This window comes from Salvelinus fontinalis, chromosome 2 (genome assembly GCF_029448725.1).
Source record: "Salvelinus fontinalis isolate EN_2023a chromosome 2, ASM2944872v1, whole genome shotgun sequence".
NCBI lineage: Eukaryota > Metazoa > Chordata > Actinopteri > Salmoniformes > Salmonidae > Salvelinus > Salvelinus fontinalis.
The window spans coordinates 77,561,174-77,584,846 of record NC_074666.1 but is presented as its reverse complement, the minus strand read 5'-3'; the positions used below and the strand labels follow the sequence as shown (position 1 = coordinate 77,584,846).

At 41.8% G+C, this 23,673-nt stretch overlaps 2 protein-coding genes, 1 non-coding gene and 1 pseudogene across 6 annotated transcripts; 1 reads left to right on the top strand and 3 right to left on the bottom strand.

The window, feature by feature from the left end:
- Positions 1 to 1,596: 1,596 nt before the first annotated feature.
- Positions 1,597 to 4,642, bottom strand: LOC129867443 (phospholipase B-like 1; annotated as a pseudogene).
- Positions 4,643 to 6,782: 2,140 nt separating this feature from the next.
- trnar-ccu (transfer RNA arginine (anticodon CCU)) lies at positions 6,783 to 6,855 on the bottom strand. The gene has a single exon. It is a non-coding gene; the product is annotated as a tRNA-Arg (tRNA).
- Positions 6,856 to 10,769: 3,914 nt separating this feature from the next.
- On the bottom strand, positions 10,770 to 19,489 carry LOC129827267 (PRKCA-binding protein-like). 3 transcript variants are annotated; one of them, XM_055888005.1, is made up of 13 exons: positions 19,309 to 19,489; positions 18,573 to 18,642; positions 16,945 to 17,056; positions 16,597 to 16,725; positions 15,527 to 15,593; positions 14,786 to 14,875; positions 14,265 to 14,318; positions 14,110 to 14,172; positions 13,775 to 13,908; positions 13,492 to 13,584; positions 13,314 to 13,364; positions 13,043 to 13,187; positions 10,770 to 12,482 (listed from the first exon to the last, which is right to left on the bottom strand). In XM_055888005.1, the coding sequence occupies exons 2-13, from the start codon at positions 18,611 to 18,613 to the stop codon at positions 12,223 to 12,225; spliced, it is 1,239 nt and encodes a 412-aa protein (XP_055743980.1). In that variant the 5' UTR covers positions 18,614 to 18,642; positions 19,309 to 19,489; the 3' UTR covers positions 10,770 to 12,222. The 3 variants fall into 3 exon arrangements, with proteins under 3 accessions (XP_055743980.1, XP_055743983.1, XP_055743986.1); XM_055888008.1 differs by having other exon boundaries at positions 18,573 to 18,638; XM_055888011.1 differs by lacking the exon at positions 19,309 to 19,489 and adding an exon at positions 18,893 to 19,226.
- LOC129827285 (galectin-2-like) lies at positions 16,660 to 22,572 on the top strand. Of its 2 annotated transcripts, none has more exons than XM_055888015.1 (5): positions 16,660 to 16,747; positions 20,835 to 20,930; positions 21,338 to 21,417; positions 21,860 to 22,031; positions 22,297 to 22,572. In XM_055888015.1, exons 2-5 carry the CDS (start codon positions 20,916 to 20,918, stop codon positions 22,441 to 22,443), a joined length of 414 nt encoding a protein of 137 aa, XP_055743990.1. In that variant the 5' UTR covers positions 16,660 to 16,747; positions 20,835 to 20,915; the 3' UTR covers positions 22,444 to 22,572. The 2 variants fall into 2 exon arrangements, with proteins under 2 accessions (XP_055743990.1, XP_055743992.1); XM_055888017.1 differs by lacking the exon at positions 16,660 to 16,747 and adding an exon at positions 20,234 to 20,308.
- The last annotated feature ends 1,101 nt before the right edge of the window (positions 22,573 to 23,673 follow it).

Genomic DNA, 23,673 nt, shown 5'->3' with positions numbered 1-23,673 from the left:
TCTCATGTAGTTGAAACTGCTGCCATTTGGGTGTTTGTGTGTGAGGTCATTGGGTGTGAAGAATACTTTTTTGGTCCTCAAAAACCAACGGATGTGTGTTAAGAGTTAAATAGACAGTAGGGCAGTCCCCAGAGAACCTATCAGAGGGGAACAGAAACTAGATGAGCTTCCTGCTTAATGTCTTCAACCCCACAACTCAAATGAAAGCACTGAACAAGACACTTGCTGTGAAACACAGATAAAAATACACATTCTCCATTAGCCTCAATGGCATTCCTTACCTGCAGTGTGATTGCGCCTTGCCTGCATTTTGTATATGATGAACCATAGAAACATTGCCAGGATGGAGCCGTTCACTACGACTACCACTGATATCCAGACAGCTGGACTCACTGCCGGGTCGTACTGGGGAGGAACATCGCTACTCCATTTTACAGGTGGGGATTCTGGTGGAAAAGGATGACAAAGTCCCCATAATACTGTATCAATGCTGCTTATTAGTGACTATGCTGCATCCATCATTTCTGTGATACGGATTGAATAGAGCCCTTAGACAAACCAGAGCAGTGAAACTCACCTGTGGCTGGCTTTGGCTGAGGCCTTGTCAAGCTGACACAGGTGATGAGCAGTTTGTCCCACGTTGTGCCCGGATTACAGGTCTTCTTTGCCATGTCGATGCCTGGTCATGTAATTAATGCCCACACTAGAGAAACCTGCTGCCTCACTCTGTCTTCATGGAGCTGTGTGTGTGAACCAGAGAATAACATACAGTGAAACCATTTGGACCAGACAGAGAGAAAGACATGAGGGGAAAGAAAGGGCAACGGAGGGGAGGAGTCCAACAGACATTTCAGTTCTTCCTTTTGTAGGAAAGGATGAATCACCAATGTGTCCCAAGAGAGAGAGAGAGATCAAACTTAAAGCAGAAAAGTCATATTTGACTGGATAAGATGTGTTCAGCTGAGGGTGCACATAAAAGTGAATAAAGATATGAAAGTTATGGGCACTGTTCAAATTTATTAACAACCATAGAAAATACATTTCTGAAGTGCAGCTTTCCAAGACATCAAACATGCAAAGTTCAAAAATATTCTTCCATGTATAAAAATTAGAACCACCCACCGTAGCAGCAGGCCATGTAACAAACATGAAACATGAGATTAAGAGCCCTGAGAATTGCATTGATATTATCATAGTGAATTCAACATATGACAACATGAATTGTAATTAGTTTCAAGGTCAGGATTTGATTATAATACAAAGGGTACTGAATTTTAATCTAGGTTTAGGTCATTGACCTGAATTTAAAAAGATAGTATTTGGCACCGAACAAACCAGGCTTCAGTCATTTTCTACATTGATTCAGCGTGTTTCAAATGTCTAAATGACGGCAATACAGCAGCAACTCTTAGTCAAAGTCCAAGACATAGGTCAACTGAGCATGAAGAAAAAAGTAGGTAGGCTATTGACAAAACACACATAAAATAAGAATCCCTTCAGCTGGATCATTATTGCAGCATTTCTCCGAGGCTGATTTACTATATTGGACTGTAAATAAAGATGATAGACTTTAATACTATCTGCATTAACCGCCCTCCTCCATTACCCTAACCCCATAGGCAACTCTTCAAACCCCCCCCCCCCCCCCTGCATGCTGATGAAGCGGAAGTCGTAGTGGTCTGGCAGACCCTGGTGAGCCGTGCTATTGAAGTCCTCCCAGGAGAAGGGAGGGAGGTCGCCCTGCATCGTGGGACCGTTCACCGCCTCCGCTCTCCTGCGCCATGTGGAAATCAGTCACCTACAGAGAGAGAGACAGATGTTTATTACATTATCTTAAAATATTTAGAGATCGAACTGAATGAATGCTAGTAAAAGTTCTGCCTTGGTGTCATAGCATCCTCCTGGGCTGGGGTCTTTCTCCATCAGGTCATTACGGCAACAGATGGACTTGCATGGGTCACCCTTGGAGTAGGGGTCATTTTTGTAGTCTGAAAGAGAAAGGAACATGGTTAACAGCTACTCAAAGTGAGAGAATATCGAGAGGAAATTAACTAAAGGAAATAACTAAAAGCTAACCAGAGTAAAAAGAAATGGCCACAGTTAAAGGCAAGGAACGTAGGCGCACCGTTGTATCTCATGATGTGTTTGAGGGAGTCGAGCTCCTTAACCTCAGCCTGGTCCCGACGAAAGATCTTGGCCCGGGGGCAGAGGTCATAGGAGAAGTCCTCCCCGTACTCCTCCCCATAGCCACTCAGGGTGTGGATCTTTGGGTGGAAAGGCACGTTATAGGAGGGCCAGTAACCTGGGAGAGGAAGATCTTGCTCAATTACCATCTCCTCTACAGATTTTATCTCTGCTAAGTTTATGCTTAAGATGTACATCTATTGGCAGTACTATATCCATATCTGTGTTCCTCACCCCTGCGCAGGGCCCGAGTTTGTCAGAGAACGTGTTGAAGACGTTGTTGGTGGTCTGGGTCATCATCAGGCCATTGCCCAGGAGGTAGAAGTCATCCAGAGACACCAGGAAGCCTGTGTAGAGGGTGGTCTCACAGTATCGGTTTCTGTACTGTTTAATTCTGAAGCATGTTAACAACATTGACAGTTTTCATGAATAAGAAATATACACATTTATATGAAAATGCAGAGGCGCTACACCTAGCGCTTCCAAAATATTGAAGTATCTCTTCAGCCACGGGCAGTGTTTATACTGTCACAGTGCCCATTATACGGTGCTGTACCTAACTGCGTAGCTGCTGAAGGCCAGCTTGCCCGTGGCAGTGTGGGGCTCACTGAGGTAGAAGTCCCCGTGCTTGTAGATGCGCATGGTGGCAGCGTATGTATACCAGCTAGTGGGCAAACAGCAGGTTCTCAAACCCCGGGAGCATCTAGAAGGGGGAGAGAGAGACTGGTGTTGAGTACTATAGAAACATTGATTGTAATGGATAGAGGGAAAACCATATTAAGTCAAGAACAGATCCACACTATTTGATATCACTAATGATCTGTCCAGAATAAATCTCTCAACAGCAAGAGCAGAATGACCTCTAACCTTAATGAGGGCAGAGCAGTGGCCCATTCCTGGGTAATTTGAAATGTCCGAGAAGAGGCTCAGTGCCAGGGACGAGGGCTGGAATCAGGTCCAGCAGATCTACCACCGCATTCAGGAACTGGACAGCAAACAGGGTCAGAGGCTAAGGTGGGGGAGACACCAGGCAGAAAGAGGTTAGAGATCACATTGTGCCACTGAATGATGATCCATGAATCTATTGATCCATTCCTAGATATCAGCGTACCTCTTTCCCTTGTTTCTTGGCCCAGTGTGCGACCCCCGCCTGAAGTCCGTCCATCTGGGCCACTATGAAGCCAGTGTGGAGCCACAGAGGATCAGTGCTCCTGTTCAGTTTCACCTGCTCCCTGGTCCACGAGTCCTGCTTCCTGATAGAGCCAAGCACATTTCAAAACCCTCAAAGGACAGGATGCAGATCTGACCTGGCTTTTCACTATGGTTATTGGCCATCATCCCTGAGGAGAAAAAAAAAGCTCACACCATGAAGCGCTCCACTGGACCTAAAACTTCAGGGTCCTTGATCAGCTGGGGATACATGTTGGCGTAGTGCCTAATCATTTGCCTGATGAAAAACAAAATAAGATTAAACATGACAATGTCAATCAGAAATTGAATTGACATGCAACAATGCCCAAGCCACTTACGGTGCAGTGAGGAAGCCCTCTAGGTATCCCGCAAGGAAGTAGGTGACCTCGTCATACTCAAGGGTCTCCCCATACCCTGCACGGATCTCCAGTACACTCCATCCCGTTTGAGAGAGGCTGTCATTGAGGTATCCATATGCATCCCCCTCTTTTTCTATCACTCCTTCTTTCAGTTGGACAGTCTTATGTCTAGCATCCCAGTACACTGTGGCTGCTTTCAACGCTGTAAAGCACGCAATATACACATGTCAACTTTCAACAGAAACAGTAGAGGATTTCTTAAAATTGATATTATCAAATAAAAATGTATTGGTTTTGTACACAGATTTACAGATGTTATCACAGGTGCAGCGAAATGCTCATGTTTCTAGCTCCATCTGTGCAGGATAGCCAAAAAGTTTTTTTTTTTTTAAGTAAAAAAACATTAAATTAATCATTACAGAAACACGATGTGAGCTTTGGAAATTACTGGGTTTATCATTGATTTAAATAGATTAATTTCTGCATTTAATGGAACAAATTGTCTCAACCACGGTACAACCCTTTACGTTTCACTGTAAGTTTCACTATCTGAGATGTCAGCCTATTTCGTCTAGCCTACATGTATTCACGCATTCGCTGTGTGTAATCAAATACAGCTCACAAAATAACTTCGGCTACAATGTTTCACTTACCGTCAGCACTGGCGAAAGTCGCAGCAAAAAACAACAACAAAAGAAACAGCCTCTTCATTTCCGTTCGAAGAAAATACAGATTTTAAATGCGTAATTTACAGATATGAATGTTACCTGAATAAATCCCACTATTCACAAAATAAAAACATTAGGGAACTGAAAGTCTGGTTCAAGTTTATAGTTTCCTTATTGGTGGAGCCGGTGGGGAATTTATCACAAATGTGTTTAGAACAATATTAGCATAAGTGGAATCAGTTATTTGCCTTCAAAATAAAAGTTCCTTGTTGAAACTGACGCAAACGGATAAAAATAGTGGAATTATACCACAATTGGATTAGATAGTGCTTAACAAGTTTGGAATGTTGTTATATAAATTCAACAAAAGACAATTATTCGTTAATTTGACAAAAAAGTTAGTTGAAATTGCACTGCAGATGTGTTTAAATTCAGAATTGCATTGGGGGCATACTTATATGCACTGTACAGCAGTGGTGTAAAGTACTCAAGTAAAAGTACTTTAAAGTACTTCTTAAGTAGTTTTGTGGGTATCTGTACTTTACTATTAATATTTTTTTACAAGGTTTACTTTTACTTCACCACATTCCTAAAGAAAATAATGTACTTTTTACTCCATACATTTTCCCAAAAGTACTAGTTACATTTTGAATGCTTAGCAGGACAGGAAATAGTCCAATTCACGCACTTATGAAGACAACACATGGTCATCTCTACTTTCTCTGTTCTGGCAGACTCACTAAACACAAATGCATCATTTATAAATGATGTCTGAGTGTTGGAATGCGCCCCTGGCTATCCGTCCATTTTTGTATCAAGAAAATGGTGCTGTCTGCTTTGCTTAATATAAGGAATTTCTAATTATTTTGATACTTTTGATACTTAAGTATATTTTAGCAATTACATCTACTTTTGATACTTATTAAGTATATTTAGAACCAAATACTTTTAGACTTTTACTCAAGTAGTATTTTACTGGGTGACTTTCACTTTTACTTGAGTAACTTTCTATTAAGGTTTCTATACTTTTACTCAAGAATGATAATTGGGTACTTTTCCACCAATGCTGTACAGCCTAATCTATGGATTGTGCACCCATGAAATGGGGTATCAGCCTACTCAGTGACATGCACAGAACACAACTATAGTTAAATAAAGGTTAAATAAAAACAAATAAAAAATATACTAATACACAAATATTAGCATCTTAACTCTTATTGTAGGACTTTGACGTGTCAAGACCCGGTTACGAACTCGGGTCTCCGGTGTAAGAAACAGTCACTTAGCAAACTGAGCCACTAATAGTCGGCAGAACCTAGAAGATGAGGCAGACACAGCAGTACATGAGACAGTGTTTTAATAAAGTAAAAAGGAAAGTTCTTCAGGCAAAAATATAAATCCACAACATCAAAAGTAATTCCAAGAGAAAAAGGTAATCCTCCAAGTCAAAAGGTAAATCCAGAAGGTGCTAGGTACAGCAGGAAAAGGCCTCAAAAGATAATCAAAAATAAATAAACGAGAACAAAAACAGAGTACCACAAAAGAGTACAACTGAAGCAACAAATGTTCACAGCATCGCAAGGGCTGGGTGCTAACTTTCAAACACAGAGCAAAGAACTGAGGAAAACTAAGGGTTTAAATACATTCAAGGGAAACGAGGCACAGGTGCAAATAATAACTGGAAACAAGGGAAAACAAAGGGGTCAAAAAAGCACAATGGGGGCATCTAGTGGCCAAAACCGGAACAATCCTGGCCAAATCCTGACGGACTGTGGGAATTCACCACGCTATTCAGCCTACTGTGTATATTTCTGGTGTGTAAACTCTTCACAGTTGTGTTCTGTGAGTGTCACTGAGTAGGCTGATACCCCATGTCTGGGTGCACAATCCATAGGTTAGGCTGTACAGTGCATCAACTGTAATTATGACCCCAATGCAATTCAAAATTAAAATATATCCACATTAAAAAAGATATATTCTTCAAATGAACAAATCATTTTTTTTTTTTAATTTATATAACAACATCCCAACTTTGTGTAGCATTATCTAGTCCAATTATGGCATGTTTTCACAATTTTTATCAGTTTGCATCCGTTACAATGACGGACTTTTATTTCAAAGACGAACCTGCCGATTCCACTATTGTTGCTGTCGCGAATGTTGTTCATGACACACACGTGAATTTACCTTGATTGGTTACCCTCCGTTTTGGATTTCTCACCAGAAGCAAGATCCCATTGCATCAGCCTACAAAGGGAAACAAATATACTCCACTAATGTCATATGTTTATACGTTACCAAATATATCATCCAGAATACGATTAATGATCAAATCATAATTTCAATGAAGGAAAAGGACATTTGACGCAAAAGAATAGTCCACCCCAGATGGGACTCGAACCCACAATCCCTGGCTTAGGAGGCCAGTGCCTTATCCATTAGGCCACTGGGGCGCGTGCGAGCAAACATGCGGGGGCGTGTGATTTTAAATTTGGAGTAATTCGTTTACGTTAATTTCTCTAACATGCACAGCATAGCTTCAAATCAAACTGTATTGGTCACATACACGTGATTAGCAGATGTTATTGCGGGTGTAGCGAAATGCTTGCGCTTCTACCTCCAACAGTGCAGTAATATCTAACAAGTAATATCTAACAAATTACACAACATATACCCAATGCACACAAATCTAAGTAGGAATTAATTAAGACTATATACATATATGGCCGAGCAATGTCAGAGCGGAACGGACTAAGATACAGTAGAATAGTATAGAACACAGTATATACATATGAGATGAGTAATGCAAGATATGTAAACATTATTATGTGACTAAGATACCGTAGAAGGATAGAAAACAGTATATACATATCAGATGAGTAATACCAGATTTGTAAACATTATTAAGTGACCACGATAACGTAGAATAGTATAGAACACAGTACATATGAGATAAGTAATGCAAGACATGTAAACACTATTAAAGTGACTAGTGTTCCAATCCTTAAAGTGGCCAGTGTTTTCTAGTCTATGCCTATAGGCAGCAGCCTCTAATGTGCTAGTGATGGCTGTTGAACAGTCGGATGGCCTTGAGATAGAAGCTGTTTTTCAGTCTCTCGGTCCCAGCTTTGATGCACCTGTACTGACCTCGCCTTCTGGATGATAGCGGGGTGAACAGGCAGTGGCTCAGGTCGTTGATGTCCTTGATGCTCTTTTTGGCCTTCCTGTGACACCATGCGCTGTAGATGTCCTGGAGGGCAGGTAGTTTGCCCCCGGTGATGGGTTGGGCAGACCGCACCAAATGAAAGCAAATTGATTTATAAAGCCCTTCTTACATCAGCTGATATCTCAAAGTGCTGTACAGAAACCCAGCCTAAAACCCCAAACAGCAAGCAATGCGGGTGTAGAAGCACGGTGGCTAGGAAAAACTCCCTAGAAAGGCCAGAACCTAGGAAGAAACCTAGAGAGGAACCAGGCTATGAGGGGTGGCCAGTCCTCTTCTGGCTGTGCCGGGTGGAGATTATAAGAGAACATGGCCAAGATGTTCAAATGTTCATAGATGACCAGCAGGGTCAAATAATAATAATCACAGTGGTTGTCAAGGGTGCAACAGGTCAGCACCTCAGGAGTAAATGTCAGTTAGCTTTTCATAGCCGATAATTCAGAGTATCTCTACCGCTCCTGCTGTCTCTAGAATTGAAAACAGCAGGTCTGGTATAGGTAGCACGTCCGGTGAACAGGTCAGGGTTCCATAGCCGCAAGCAGAACAGTTGAAACTGGAGCAGCAGCACGGCCAGGTGGACTGGGGACAGCAAGGAGTCATCAGACCAGGTAGTCCTGACGCATGATCCTAGGGCTCAGGTCCACCGAGAAAGAGAGAAAGAAAGAATTAGAGAGAGCATACTTAAATTCACACAAGGCACCGGATAAGACAGGAGAAATACTCCAGATATAATAGACTGACCCTAGCCCCCGACACATAAACTACTACAGCATAAATACTGGAGGCTGAGACAGGAGGGGTCGGGAGACACTGTGGCCCCATCTGACGATACCCCTGGACAGGGCCAAACAGGCAGGATATAACCCCACCCACTTTGCCAAAGCACAGTCCCACCCTCTGGAGAGCCTTGCGGTTGCAGGCGGTGCAGTTTCCATACCAGGCGGTGATACAGCCCAACAGGATGATTTCAATTGTGCATCTGTAAACGTAAAGGTTGAAGATGCTCTGTTGTGCCGCCTTCACCACTGCGGTCCCGTCGATGTAGATAGGGGGTGTACCCTCTGCTGTTTCCTGAAGTCCACGATCATCTCCTTTGTTTTGTTGACGTTGAGTGAGAGGTTGTTTTCCAGGCATCACACTCCCAGAGCCCTCACCTCCTCCCTGTAGGCTGTCTCATCATCGTTGGTAATCAAGCCGACTAATGTTGTGTTGTCTGCAGACTTGATGATTGAGTTCAAGGGGTGCTTGGCCACACAGTCATGGGTGAACAGAGAGTACAGGAGGGGGCTGAGCATGCACCATTGTGGGGCCCCGGTGTTGAGGATCAGCGGAGTGGAGGTGATGTTTCCTACCTTTACCACCTGGGGCGGCCCCTCAGGAAGTCCAGACCCAGGGCCTCGAGCTTAATGATGAGCTTGGAGGGTACTATGGTGTTGAATGCTGAGCTATAATCAATAAACAACATTCTTACATAGGTATTCCTCTTGTCCAGATGGGATAGGGCAGTGTGCAGAGTGATGGCGATTGCATCGACTGTGGATCTATTGGGGCGGTTAGCAAATTGAAGTGGGTCTAGGGTGTCAGGTAAGGTAGAGGTAATATGATCCTTGACTAGTCTCTCAAAGCACTTCATGATGACAGAGTTGAGTGCTACGGGGCGATAGTCATTAAGTTCAGTTACCTTTGCCTTCTTAGATACAGGAACAATGGTGGCCATCTTGAAGCCTGTGGGGACAGCAGACTGGGATAGGGAGATTGAACATGCCCGTGAACACACCAGCCAGCTGGTCTGCGCATGCTCTGAGGAGACGGTTAGGGATGACGTCTGGGCCGGCAGCCTTGCTAGGGTTAACACTTTTACAGTGCCTTGCAAAAGTATTCATCCCCTTGGCATCTTCCCTATTTTGTTGCATTACAACCTGTAATCTAAATTTTTATTTGGATTTCATGTAATGGACATACACAAAATAGTCCAAATTGGTGAAGTGAAATGAAAAAAAGAACTTCAAAATATATATATTTTAAACGGAAAATTGGTGCGTGCATATGTTTTCACCCCCTTTGCTATGAAGCCCCTAAATAAGATCTGGTGCAAACAATTATCTTCAGAAGTTACAGAATTAGTTAAATAAAGTCCACCTGTGTGCAATCTAAGTGTCACATGATCTGTCACATAATCTCAGTATATATACACCTGTTCTGAAAGGCCCCAGAGTCTGCAACATCACTAAGCAAGGGGCACAATGAAGACCAAAGAGCTCTCCAAACAGGTCAGGGACAAAGTTGTGGAGAAGTACAGATCAGGGTTTGGTTATAAAAAAATATCATAAACTTTGAACATCATTAAATCCTTTATTAAAAATGGAAATAATATGGCATCACAACAAACCTACCAAGAGAGGGCTGCCCACCAAAACTCATGGACCAGGCAAGGAGGGCATTAATCAGAGGTAACAAAGAGACCAAATATAACCCTGAAGGAGCTGCAAAGCTACACAGCGGAGATTGGAGTATCTGTCAATAGGACCACTTTAAGCAGCACACTTCACAGAGCTGGGCTTTATGGAAGAGTGGCCAGAAAAAAGCCATTGCTTAAAGTAAAAAATAAGCAAACAAGTTTGGTGTTTGCCAAAAGGCATGTGGGAGACTCCCCAAACATATGGAAGAAGGTACTCTGGTCAGATGAGACAAAAATTTAGCTTTTTGGCCATCAAGCAAAACGCTATGTCTGGCGCAAACCCAACACCTCTCATCACCCTGAGAAAACCATCCCCACAGTGAAGCATGGTGGTGGCAGCATCATGCTGTGGGGATGTTTTTCATCAGCAGGGACTGGCAAACTGGTCAGAATTGAAGGAATGACGGATGGCGCTAAATACAGGGAAATTCTTGAAGGAAACATGTTTCAGTCCTCCAGAGATTTGAGACTGGGACAGAGGTTCACCTTCCAGCAGGACAATGACCTTAAGCATACTGTTAAAGCAACACTCAAGTGGTTTAAGGGGAAGCCCAGACCTCAATCCAATTGAAAATCTCCGGCACCGCGTTATCCTCAAAGCGTGCGAAGAATGTCACATGTAAACATGTGATCCAAACAATCAAGTTATATTTTGTATCTTAATAACACACAGAATGGTTACCAAATATTTTTTTGCAGAAACTTTAATTAAATCAGAATAATTAATGTATCCTTCTGCCACACAACATGTAACATAAACAAAGACAAAAGAGCTCAACACAAGATTAAAACACCCATAATAAATAAAAATATTTAATATCTTCATAAAATAAGACATTCTGGAAGCTCCAGCAATGTAAATTCCAGTATATTCTTTATATTGTAAATACTTTATGAACCCATGGTTTTCACAATGGATACATACTGTATTTGAATAATACATGAAGCATAGAGGAAAATAAAAACAATTTACACAAAAATATCAAATTGGTATAATGTTCAAGGTTCACTTTGTTTGTGGAACTGAGCAAGAGTAGCAATGTAACCAGATTAAAGCTTCAGCACAAAATCAATACAGTTCAGTAGTTGACAAATCAAAACATAAGACAAAGGTCCCTTTGATTAAATACATTCCAATTTGAAAGAATACAGCCCTCTACTGCACTTGTTTTATGATTATTAAACTGTAGTGGGGCTGAGAATCTAGCATCGGGTGCAGCAGCGAGACAGAGAAATCAATAACAAAGACAGAAAAAGACAAGTAACAAAAAACACACTGGAATTATAACATTTAATTTGACCGAGGTTCCTTCATTCAGTTTAAAATGCTGTTTGGGCTGAACCTTTCCCTCTCATCCTTTACAAGTGATTTGTACCTCACTCTGTTCAGCTACCCCATTAAAATTCCATGTGGTTTAGTGCAGATAGAATGCAAAATATTGAGTGGGACTGTTAAACTTGTAACATCAGGGCTTGTGTCAATGGAAAATTAGTCCTATTTTGGTCTGGGGACAGCCCTGGTTAATGATCACTCTTAATCATGTGCTCGCCCCAAATGACTACATCATTTTATTGGAAACAGCATTTAACCGCTGTCATCTCATCAAGACAGGACTGGCCACTTGTTGAGAATAGACTCATCTGTCCACATATGATTCAAATGAGACTGAAGGCACCCCAAACATATATACACTCCTAAACTGAAGTATCAGCACCTAAAACGTGTAGATAAAAATACACTTTGCTCAATCATTCTGTAACATACTATGCTGCACTCATTTAGCAACGATATAACATTTTTTTTAGGGAAATATCATCCACCAATCTGATATGCGTGTTTGGTAGGAACTAGAAATAAACTTGCAGAATAAACTGACCCCGAAAAAACCCATTGAATCAATTCAAGCCCCACAAAGTTAGTTACAGTGATGGCTGTCAGTTGTGGAAATGGTATTGGTTACAGTAGGTTGCAATAGTTAGTTCCAGTACAGTTGAATAGCAGCAATTCACAGTAGTATTTTCCATTGTGTTGACTTTGCTGACCATTTCCACATATTTAACTAATCATTGCTAAGTAAATGCAGAGTGGCAGTTGATAGATGTAGGTGGAATTTTGCTCCAGAAAACAATCATTAACTCTCAATAATCATCAATCAGTTTTTCAGCACCGTTCTCAGCCTGCTTGCCAGCACCCCCATCCTGTTCTTCACTTCCTCCTCCCTCCTCCTCTTCCTCTTCTTCTGTGAAGGAGCGTGACTGGCTGCCGTAGTTGATCATTGTGCGTGAGAGGTCCACCTCGATGGGGAAGACGTCAGCATCCTTCAGCACGGCGTAGCACTCGTCGTAGTAGCGCGACATGCCTGACACAAAACGCTGCAGCTGGAACACGATGTCCTGGACTGAAGGGAAGCAGGAAGGGGAAAGTGTGTTAACACGCACCCTACCTTTATACCACACTTTAGACAGATCTGGTATTTCCTAGCAGTGCAGATGTCAAAGAAAGGGTTGTTTACAATTAGTAGGCCATCTGTGCCGAGAATCGCTCAGCCTGATACATTAGTATATCGTGAAGCAGGGAGAGAGGGACTGATCATACATTGGATAAAATTTACCCACACTGGGCACAGATGTCAGTTCAACGTCTAGTTTTGATTTACATTTGATTGTTGAATTCAAGTTAGTTGAAACCTCAATCTAAAATAATTATTATAAAGTTGGGTGGGAAAAAAATACAACATTCCCTTGCGTTGATGATTTTGCAAATCCAATCAGTTTTCCACGTGGAAACAACGTTGATATACCCAGTTTTTGCCTAGTGGGAAGGCTTATATCCATTAGTAATGGGCAAACAGAGAGAGACTGTTTGGAGAGATACTCTGTCCACTTATTACAGGTAGCTGGACAGAGCGTTAATGGAGAGGATGATTCTCCTAGGTAGACAGACACAGAGAGAACAAACCATGTTTCTGGTCCAGTAGCTCAATCTTCTCCAGCACATCCTTTCTCATCTTGGCGAACCGAGCACGGGCCTCCTGTCGACACCGCAGCACAAGCCGGTACTCGTAGTTCCCGGTGCCGACGCGATACATAGGCTCTCCCATCGCCTAAGGAAACACACAGGTATATAAGAAAAACTAAATTAAACATGCTACATAGATCCACTTTGTTACTCAATGACATCAGTGTTTTTGTGTGGACTACAGGCATAGGAAGTAAGGTAAGGTACTCACAATGCAGCTGTACTCTTCATCGTCCATCTCCTTCACTTTCAGACAGTAAGACTGGAACACAAAATGGATTAACCTTTACGCCAATGACTAACACATTAGAAATAAACGCTTCGGTTCAGTTTAGACCCTGTTTTTAGTTGATCAATGTTGACATTTTGAATAAGGGGTCTGCTCTCACCAAGTACTCAAATTTGACATCCAGGTATTTGCGGATGGTGAGCTTGGTGTCTGGTATAGCCTTATGAAGGTAGGTGTTCAGGTCATGGAGCATCTACAAAACAGGAGACAGAGAGGAACATGATTAATTGATTCCCAATATATATATGGATCTGTGGGGATGTAAGTTATCTAATCTAGGTATATGCAGGAGTGAATGCAAGCTTGTTGGGGTGTTGGCATATGAATCCTGTTAATGGTTTGTGTATTGATTTGACTTTTTGTTAATGTCTTCTACTACTCACTGGCTTGATGGTCTTTAGCAGCTGGATACCGTACTTCTCCATGTTGCGATGGGCTTCAGCAAACTTCACAAAGGCCTCACTGGCTGCAGCCTGAGGCTCCCGTACCCCGATCACAGAGAACACATCCCCAAACGCTGAGGGTCGTCCAGGCAGAGGGAGAGAGTGGAACAATCAAACATCATCCAGTCTCATGGCATGCAACACATTACTGTAAATACAGACCTGTTCACTTTCAGTGTGAGGGAGCTTGAGTATGATCATAGTACATGGTTATATTGTGTCTAGATCTGTAGTTTAATATAATGTTTGTGTAGTTTCAAGGCGTGGTAACTCACCTCTGTGTGTCTGAGAGAGTTCAAAGAAGGCTCTGAGCAGTCTTTTCGTGTGCTCCATCAGGCCTGTAAAGAGACAAACAAGGACAGTGGTGCATGAAGAGGGGAGAACGTATGGAGAATGTCACACATAATAACATTAATCATTTAAAAAATACCTTTGTACAGCTCCGCTGTTTTCTCCAACTCCTCCAGTCTCTTCACCAGACCATCTGAAAAAGAAAGGGCCTAGTATGAGGACACTTACAGTAGTAGCATAGTGCCCCTCTCCGGTCCTCTCAGATGATATCAGTCATCATGAGATTGCACAGAGCTTATGAAGTGGCCGTGTCCGAATACCCATACTTGCATACTAGATAGCATCTGAAAAAAAGTTGTGACATATTTTAAATAGTACTCCGAATGAGTCATCTAATACGTGATTGCGTTGACTCCCGCCATTCGTTCATTTTGGTATTCTGCAAGATCAAATTCCCAAAATGAGTATATAGTTTAAGTATGTAGTACGCTAGTATAGTTATTCGGACAGGGCCAGTTTCTTAGGGGTGATGTCAACTAAATTGGCTTCAATTGACTGTAATTGGCTTCAAGTGTATGCAATGACAAAAGTAAAGTCAGAAATAATAGAAATCTATAACATGGCCAGACAGATGGACAGTGTGTTTTGTCCCAGTCTCACCATTGCAGAGTATGGCTCTGCTGAGCCCCAGAGCATCAGCTGTACCAGAGCTCATGTTCTCCACCAGGCGGTGCTTCACCTTCTTCAGCACTAAAACACACCAGATAACACACACCACAATGTAAAAACATACTATAATGGTAGCATCTGTCGGTCTGGTGAGTAAGAATGGTACTCTACCCATATATAGGAAACTGCCAACATAAAGGAAACACTTGAGTAAATGAGGGATACAATGTACTGTATATTGAAAGTAGGTGCTTCCACACAGTTGTGGAATTAGAGTCATGTATAAAAATGCTAGGCAGGCCCAGTTGCCCAATATTTTGGCTACCATGGCTAGAAAATATCTTAGTGACTTTGCAAGAGGGATGATTGTTGGGGCAAGTTTGACAAGAGCTTCAGTGACGAACACTGCTCAATTTGCTGATGTTTCACGATATGCCATGGACGTGCCAGTCACCCAATCTCAACCCCATTGAACACTTATGGGAGATTCTGGAGCAGCGCCTGAGACAGCCTTTTCCACCACCATCAACAAAAACAACAAATTATGGAATTTCTTGTGGAAGAATGGTGTCGCATCCCTCCAGTAGAGTTCCAGACACTTGTAGAATCTATGCCAAGGAATCTGTTCTAGCGGCTTGTGGTGGCCCAACGTCCTATTAAGACACTATGTTGGTGTTTCCTTTATTTTGTCAATTACCTGTATATTTTAGAGATGTATTCTGCGACTGTTACCTATGTCCAGTGACTTCCCCTGTTTGGGGTCAGCCTGCAGCTTGTTGTAGTGGATTGTTGCTTCTCCCTGCAAAGACAAGAGGAATGAATGGAAGAGATAAGACAGTCACTCAAACACCATCTCAGTATAATTAAAACCATGATGCAAATCTACAGACACTTCCCCCAGGGGTCATATTACTCTAACAAAAATATATAGCCTATGGAGTTCCCCCAGGCAATACAGTATTGATAGATCTACCTAACATTGGCTTTCTCCCCTGGTTAGTCTGGGGACTCGCGTTACAGGCAGGTTATAGTCAACCAGGTATTGACAAACAATCCATGTGTACAAAGTGTGTCTGCAACTAATTTCAACTGAAAATCATGAAGGACAAGACTGCACAATATAGCAGTCTTTAAGCCAAACAAAGGTGCTTCTGCAAGTGCAGGAACATAAGAATTACAGCTCCTCTGATAAAACTGCACAAAGTTTGCAAGTAATATCAATAAACACCACTGTGACAATTTAAACTCAGTGGGCATAGCATGCAAAAAAATGAAAGCGTCAGCGAAGCCTAAGGGCAACAATGGCACATACTAATCCTTTATACAGACAGTGGAGCATCTCTCCCCATCTCTCTAATCCTGAGCACAGACCATGGTGGGGTAGTCATTGAACTCGCATAGCTTCCTGTGTCATCACAATGGATTTAAAAACAACATTGCCACTCCACACTGGTGACGTGAGGGTCCAAACTCCTGGCTATCGTCCTGTTCTCACTAGCTCCGCTGAACGATCTGAGGTGTCTATATTATTTAACATCTAGTAGTGACCGCAGCCCTTTTCAGACTGACTGGTAATTTACTGCTAAAAAACACAGAATCCAGAATTAAGTACTGTTGCTTTGGACTTTATTTTTATCTACTGGTAAGTGTTAGTCTTGTTAGTCTTGTCAGTGTTGGTACATGATTTGGGTTGTGTGGCTAACAAAAAAATAACTATAGGAAATACACTAACTGGTTTGTAGTCTTTTGCAGTATCAAACCAAAATTGATTGAAAAGCTGATTCCAAGCCCTCTTATTGTACCTGGACAGCCTGAATCATCTTTGCCACCTCCACCTTTGTCTTGCCCTTCACAGGTTTGCCGTTCACTCCTGTGATCTCATCGCCAGCCGCCAGAGTCCCCTCCAGAGCAGCAGGGGTGTTGTCAAAGACCTGACAGAGATCCCAGTTACAGGTAAAGAATAGATCCAATAATGACAAAAACCAAGCCATAAGCCTTAAAACAAACTGCTTTAAGAAAGTTCAAGATAATGGTTTATACAATGCATCTATAATCTAATGTTTCTGATTTAGTTAACACTCTGGATACATAGCTACTGAACCAAACAACCGCTCTAATGGACTGAGGTACAGTATAGAGGTACATAATACCTGTACAATGTAGAGACAGGGACAGTACTGTGCCCCACCCCCAATGCTGATCCCTATCAGGTTCTGAGCATCCTTCTTCAGTGATATAGTCCCAGGGACTGTAGGGATCCCCCTGTTGAAGAATAATTGGAGATTATTTTTAATACATTGTCTGTCTAGTGTCTACAATATGATTTGGGAAAGCAAGCGCTGTCAAAGCCAATTAGATTAGATGTACAGTGCATTTGGAAAGTATTCAGACCCCTTCACTTTTTCCACATTTTGTTAAGTTACAGCCTTATTCTAAAATTGATTAAATTGTTTTTTCCCCTTCATCAATCTGCACACAATACCCCCATAATGGCAAAGCAAAGACCCTTTACTCAGTACTTTGATGAAGCACCTTTGGCAGCGATTACAGCCTCAAGTCTTCTTGGGTATGACGCTACAAGCTTGGCACACCTGTATTTGGGGAGTTTCTCCCATTATTTTCAGGTCTCTCAAGAGATGTTTGATCAGGTTCAAGTCCGGGCTCTGGCTGGGCCACTCAAGGACATTCAGAGACTTGTCCCGAAGCCACTCCTGCGTTGTCTTGGCTGTGTGCTTTGGGTCATTGTTGTCAAGGTGAACCTTCGCCCCAGTCTGAGGTCCTGAGCGCTCTGGAGCAGGTTTTCATCAAGGATCTCTCTGTACTTTGCACCGTTCATCTTTCCCTTGATCCTGACTAGTCTCTGAGTCCCTGCTACTGAAAAACATCCCCAAAGCATGATGCTGCCACCGTAGGGATGGTATTGGCCAGGTGATGAGCGGTGCCTGGTTCCCCCCTGATATGATGCTTGGCATTCAGGCCAAAGAGTTCAATCTTGGTTTCATCCGACTAGAGAATCTTGTTTCTCATGGTCAGATTCCTTTAGGTGCCTTTTGGCAAACTCCAAGCGGACTGTCTTGTGCCTTTTACTGGAGGAATGGCTTCAGTCAAGCCACTCTAGCATAAAAGCCTGATTGGTGGAGTGCTGCAGAGATGGTTGTCCTTCTGGAAGGTTCTCCCATCTCCACAGAGGAACTCTGGAGCTCTGTCAGCGTGACCGTTGGGTTCTTGGTCAGTTTGGCCAGGCGGCCAGCTCTAGGAAGAGTCTTAGTGGTTCCAAACTTCTTCCATATAAGAATGATGGAGGCAACTGTTGTTGGGGACCTTCAATGCTGCAGACATTTTTTGGTACCCTTCCCCAGATCTCTGTCTTGACACAATCCTGTCTCAAAGCACTACAGACCATTCCTTCAACCTCATGGCTTGGTTTTTGCTCAGCCATGCACTGTCAACTGTGGGACCTTATATAGACAAGTGTGTGCCTTTCCAAATGATGTCCAATCAATTGAATTTACCACAGGTGGACTCCAAACAAGTTGTAGAAACATCTCAAGGATGGTCAATGGAAACAGGATGTACCTGATCTCAATTTCATGTCTCATAACAAAGGGTCTGAATAGTTATGTAAATAAGGTATTTCTGTTATATATGCAAACATTTATATATATATATATATATATATATATATATATATATATATATATATATATAAAACCTATATATATATAAAACCTGTTTTCACATGTAGAACATGAAAAGGATGCAAATCATATTTACTTACAGTTTGTCCTCCTCCAACTCATAGTCCATGTCTGTGAACATTCCAGGACTGTTTATCCTGTATAATCTGGCTAAGAGGAAAACAAGAATGGCATTGATTAATCTTAGTCTATAAAGACATAAAAAAAATAAGTTAACTAGTTACGTCACACAAAATTCCATCCCAGGTTAAGGTTGCCAATGCTGACACAATGAGTGTAACAGAATATGTGGGCAACAAATATAACTAGAAAGCTTTATTTGTTGGCAAGAAATAGGAATTAGCTAGTCAGTTAATGATGAAGCCAACGGTAGATAGCTGAGCCTAGCTTGAACCAGTACCTGGGCGACGATGAATATGACGAGATCGTCGTCTTCACAAGCACAGCTAGTCGGTCCTGGTTCAAGACTAGCTAGGCTTTTATTTAACCAGGCAAGTCAGTTAAGAACAAGTTCTTATTTACAATGACGGCCTACCCCGGCCAAACCCTAACGACGCTGGGCCAATTGTGCGCCGCCCTATGGGACTCCCAATCACGGCCGGTTGTGATACAGCCTGGAATCGAACCAGAGTCTGTAGTGACGCCTTTAGCACAGCGATGCAGTGCCTTGGAACGCTGCGCCGTAGCTAGCCACTTCCCTAAAAAATTGTTAGCTTACTTGCTTGCTAGGCTACCCAATGGTGGCAGCTGTCAGCAGTATGTATATTGCAAATGAGCATGATAAAAAAGAAAGGTGGCCACTGGCCAGCTATTTACCTCCGACAGTTGATGACGCGCGTTGTTATCTTAACACAAACGTTTATCTCATGCCCCTGGGGAATGTTTCTTTAAATGTACATTTTATTTTAGATTATTTTGTATTTCTTCGGACCACTTCACGGGTTATTCATCTGTCAAAAAGAAGATTCTGTTTACTTGTCCTCGTCACTTCCGGGAATTTGGCGGAAACTGTCACTGATTCCTTTTTCCTCTTTCCCCATAGATATTTTTATTTATTAAACAGTAACATGCAAAACAGCGCTATCCTGAACCCTTGGGACGTCCCACCCTTACCTTATCCCTACCCTAACCATAATCCTTACCTAACCTTAACCCTTACCTTAACCATTTAATGTTTCTACTTCAATGGGGTAGGGAGGTCCCAAGAATTCCAGATAGCAAGGATCATACTGTTTTGGACTGGATTTCAATATTATATCATAAAATTCATGAACACGCTGTCATTTAAGATATGTATAAAATTGTATTTGTGGATTCGTCTACTTATTCTACCTGATGCCTTTTCTAAAAGATTTTCAATAGCGTTGTTGTGTGTTTTGCACTTGGAAGACCATTCAAAGACTAAAAGGTTGATAGGATAGGGACGTAGTCACACTTTCCCAGCACATATATCTGAATATACTGTTGATTCATAAAATCTATTCATTGTTGTATTTGTTAAGGGCAGATCATGCACTTTAACTGTCCAGTGTTTCCAGATTTCTAATAAATATGACCTATAATTAATTACAATATTAGTTAAATAGTTATTTCCTTCAATTGTTTTTATTATATTAAAAAGCAGCTTTTCTGTGTTTGAAACAACAGAATGCTGTGGGCGTATACCAGTCGTTTAAAATATTGATGACAAGTAAACGACTTAATGGCCAGCTCAGCCAATGAGCCAATGAGACGTCTGGGCCAAAAACGTGACATCACGTTATATGAGGAAATAGCAAGCGTTTTTGAAACGGTCTGTTTGAGATACAACTTTAAGGTGGGGTTTGAAGTGTGTTTTCTTCTGAAATGTATGCTTTGGCCACAAAATATGAGTAAAAGATGAGTTGATAACATTATTTGGGTATGAGTTAACACAACATGAGCTTTTAAAAGTGAGATTTTTCACTGGACAGTCATTTACTTTAAACACTGTCATTACAGCGCCACTAGTGGCTGTCAGCCAATCAGCATTCAGGGCTCAAACCACCCAGTTTATAATATACAGTGCAGCACTACACAGTTGATTACTGATCAGAGTGACTTTGATCAAATATCAGGCTTTTCAATGTGAGTAAAAGCATCAGTTTAGTAAGCAACTATCTTCACTGCCAGTCTGCCACCAAGCTTCTTCTCATAACCTAGTATCAGGGTGTGAGTGAGAGAATAATTTTTATTTATTTATTGAATCATCATTTAGCACGCCTCACTATTATGCTAATCAGTGAGTGACCTGTGTGAGGAGGGTTGCACACATAAAAGGATAGTTCAAACTTGCAACTAACATTCTACTCTCTGTATCTCAGGAAATAAGGGTATCTTGTCCGATCCCAGTCCGTCTTGCAACTCAAACCACATTCAGGGCCGCTTTCACCACCAGTGACAACATGGCAATGCCAATGGTAAGTCTCATTAACTTTCATGCATATGCTGATACTTTTATTCCACACAGTTACTTACTGAAGAGGCTGTGTTTATACAGGCAGCCCAAATCTTATCTTTTGTGAAAAAAGATCAGAATTGGGCTGCCTGTGTAAACGCAGCCATAGTGGCATACATGCTTACTGCACTCAGATATGTGTTGCTGAGTGAATTAATTTAAACGGTCAGGCCCTTGAGTCTTGATTATGTTTTGACAACATGGTAATTGTTGAAAAAGTAATCTATGCATGCACTGTACATTGTGATTCCAATGATTATTAAAAGTCAGTCATTAAATATTTTATAACCCAACATGACATATTAAAATACAAAATCACTTTTACCTTATGTTCAAAAGCACTCAATTTAATTATATGGTTCTTCATAGGAACTTGAGCTGAAGCATGTGGAGCTGAGAGCTGGAGACCAGTTCAAAGTACAGGGGAGGATTATGGATCAGGCTGAGAGGTATTTTATTTTATTTAACTAGGAAAGTCAGTTAAGAACAAATTCTTGTTTACAATGACGGCCTACCCCTGCCAAAACTGGATGATGCTGGGCCAATTGTGAGCCGCCCTATGGGACTCCCAATCACAGCCGGATGTGATGCAGCCTGGATTCGAACCAGGTACTGCAGTGACGCCTCTTGCACTGAGATGCAGTGTCTGCACCACTTGGGAGCTGCATTTAACTGTTTTTTGTGTTTATATCACACAGAGGGACCCATAAATTAATCTTATGCATAATAAAATTATTAACTACCAGTTTCACAAATTATTGCTCGAAAGAGGAGAGGACGGACCAGAGAATGGTTTTGTTTTGGTATACTGTATGCATGAAATCAATTAATGTTAGACAGACATGTATTAGGGTTTCTGGAATGACGTGATTTCCTATTTCCCATATCCAGGTTCCAGATCGACCTGGGCTGTGATGAAGATGATCTGGCACTGCACTTTAACCCACGCTTCAATGATGACACTGATGGTACTGTGCTCGTGTGCAACTCAAAGATTGCCGGCTGCTGGGGTGATGAGAAGAGAGAGATCCACAATCCACTCCAAAGGGGTTCTACATTCAAGGTGTGAAAATGGAGGTTGAAAATATGGAGGGAGGGGGGTTTGATCCTGACTATAAAAATGGAGAATCTTGGGCATAATGTTTCAGGTGTTCAATATAACAGAAACAATTAGGGCCTATGTCCATGTAATCTCCCGCTAGTACCATTTTAAGGAAACTAGCGCTAATGCTTAGTCCAGCTTGTTCGTTGCAATTGGCCATGTGGGTGTAAGGGGGAATGTGCTACAACACTAATGATGTAAACAAATGGGGTTTCTCCCTCTCAAGATTGTGCTGAAGCTGACGGGCGACACGTTTGAAGTGGAGATGCCTGATGGACAGGAGATCCAGTTCCCCAATCGTGAAGGCCTAGATGTCATTACCTACATTCGTATCAAAGGAGACCTCAAACTTACTTCTTTCAAAATCTACTAGACCCCAATATATGAGGGGTGATTTAGTTAGATCAATGGGTTAGGACAGGAGCAATGACATTCATCAAATCATTGTTCTAATATATGTATTAGTGAACTGTTGGACATATTAAATATGTATCTGGGTTGACCACAGTCTATCACTGTTTATCTTTTTTCCCATAGTATGGTATATTTGTTGCAATAATATTTACAATCGCACGTACACTAAACACAAGGGTAATATGAAAATGAGGTTATGGAACTATTTGCCCTGGAATTTTAGGTCATAATACCTTTCCAGATCTTCTTGAAATCGCCAAACAAACCACTTCCAGTATGGAAGTTCAGAGAGGTCTGGTGTGATGCTCCAATCAGCAAATCCTGGGCCAGCTTTTCAGTATTCTTTCAAAATATATGTATCCTCTGATTCATGGGATGGGTAAAACCGGCCATTTACTTGTTACTGAAGTTGTACAAAAATCTATCCAAAATTCTACTGTGTCTTTGAAGTGGCATCCATTGATTCGTTTAGGGCGATGAAAAGGGACATTGTGATCCTTCGGTTTGTGCCCTTCCATGGTGTTTGTGCAGATGGCTTTACAGAAGGGACACCTTACCCAGCAGCAATCACAAACATGTTCGATCAGAATCTCATCTGGCCTCTCCCTGAACTGCTTCATGCTCAGGAGTGACACATTTCTGAGGCTTCTGTTGATCTCCATGATTCTGTTGGCAAGACCTTCCCTTACCTCTTCTTCGAGGAAGTCAAAGTCGGTTATGTCACAGAAATCACTGAAATGATTTTCTGCAAATTTCAGCTCATCTTTTAGAGCACTGGAAAACTCTCTAAGCCACATGTTGGTGTCTCCATTCCTGTTTTTGATTGTCTTGTTGCTGTATGCACTGCATGGCTCACACACTGCTCTTTAACTTTTATGTTCCCTTCAATCAAGGCAAGGACTTTGGACCATTTTGTGAGCATATATTTCTCTACATTCTCTCTCATAGATTTCTCAAAGTGTTTCCTTGGGTTGTGAGTGTAGGTCATGAACTTGTCAAAATTCTCCTCCGCCAGTGATATCAGGATGTGTTTCTCCGTGTTAGACCTGTTTCCACTGAATGGAGGGTGACTTAATTGCATTTCTTCAGCCAAGTCAATGGCCGTCTGGTCATAGACCGCCTGTACAATCGATTATTTCAGTGTGTTGCAAATTCACTCAGCAAACACAGCTGCAGATGAGGAACCTTT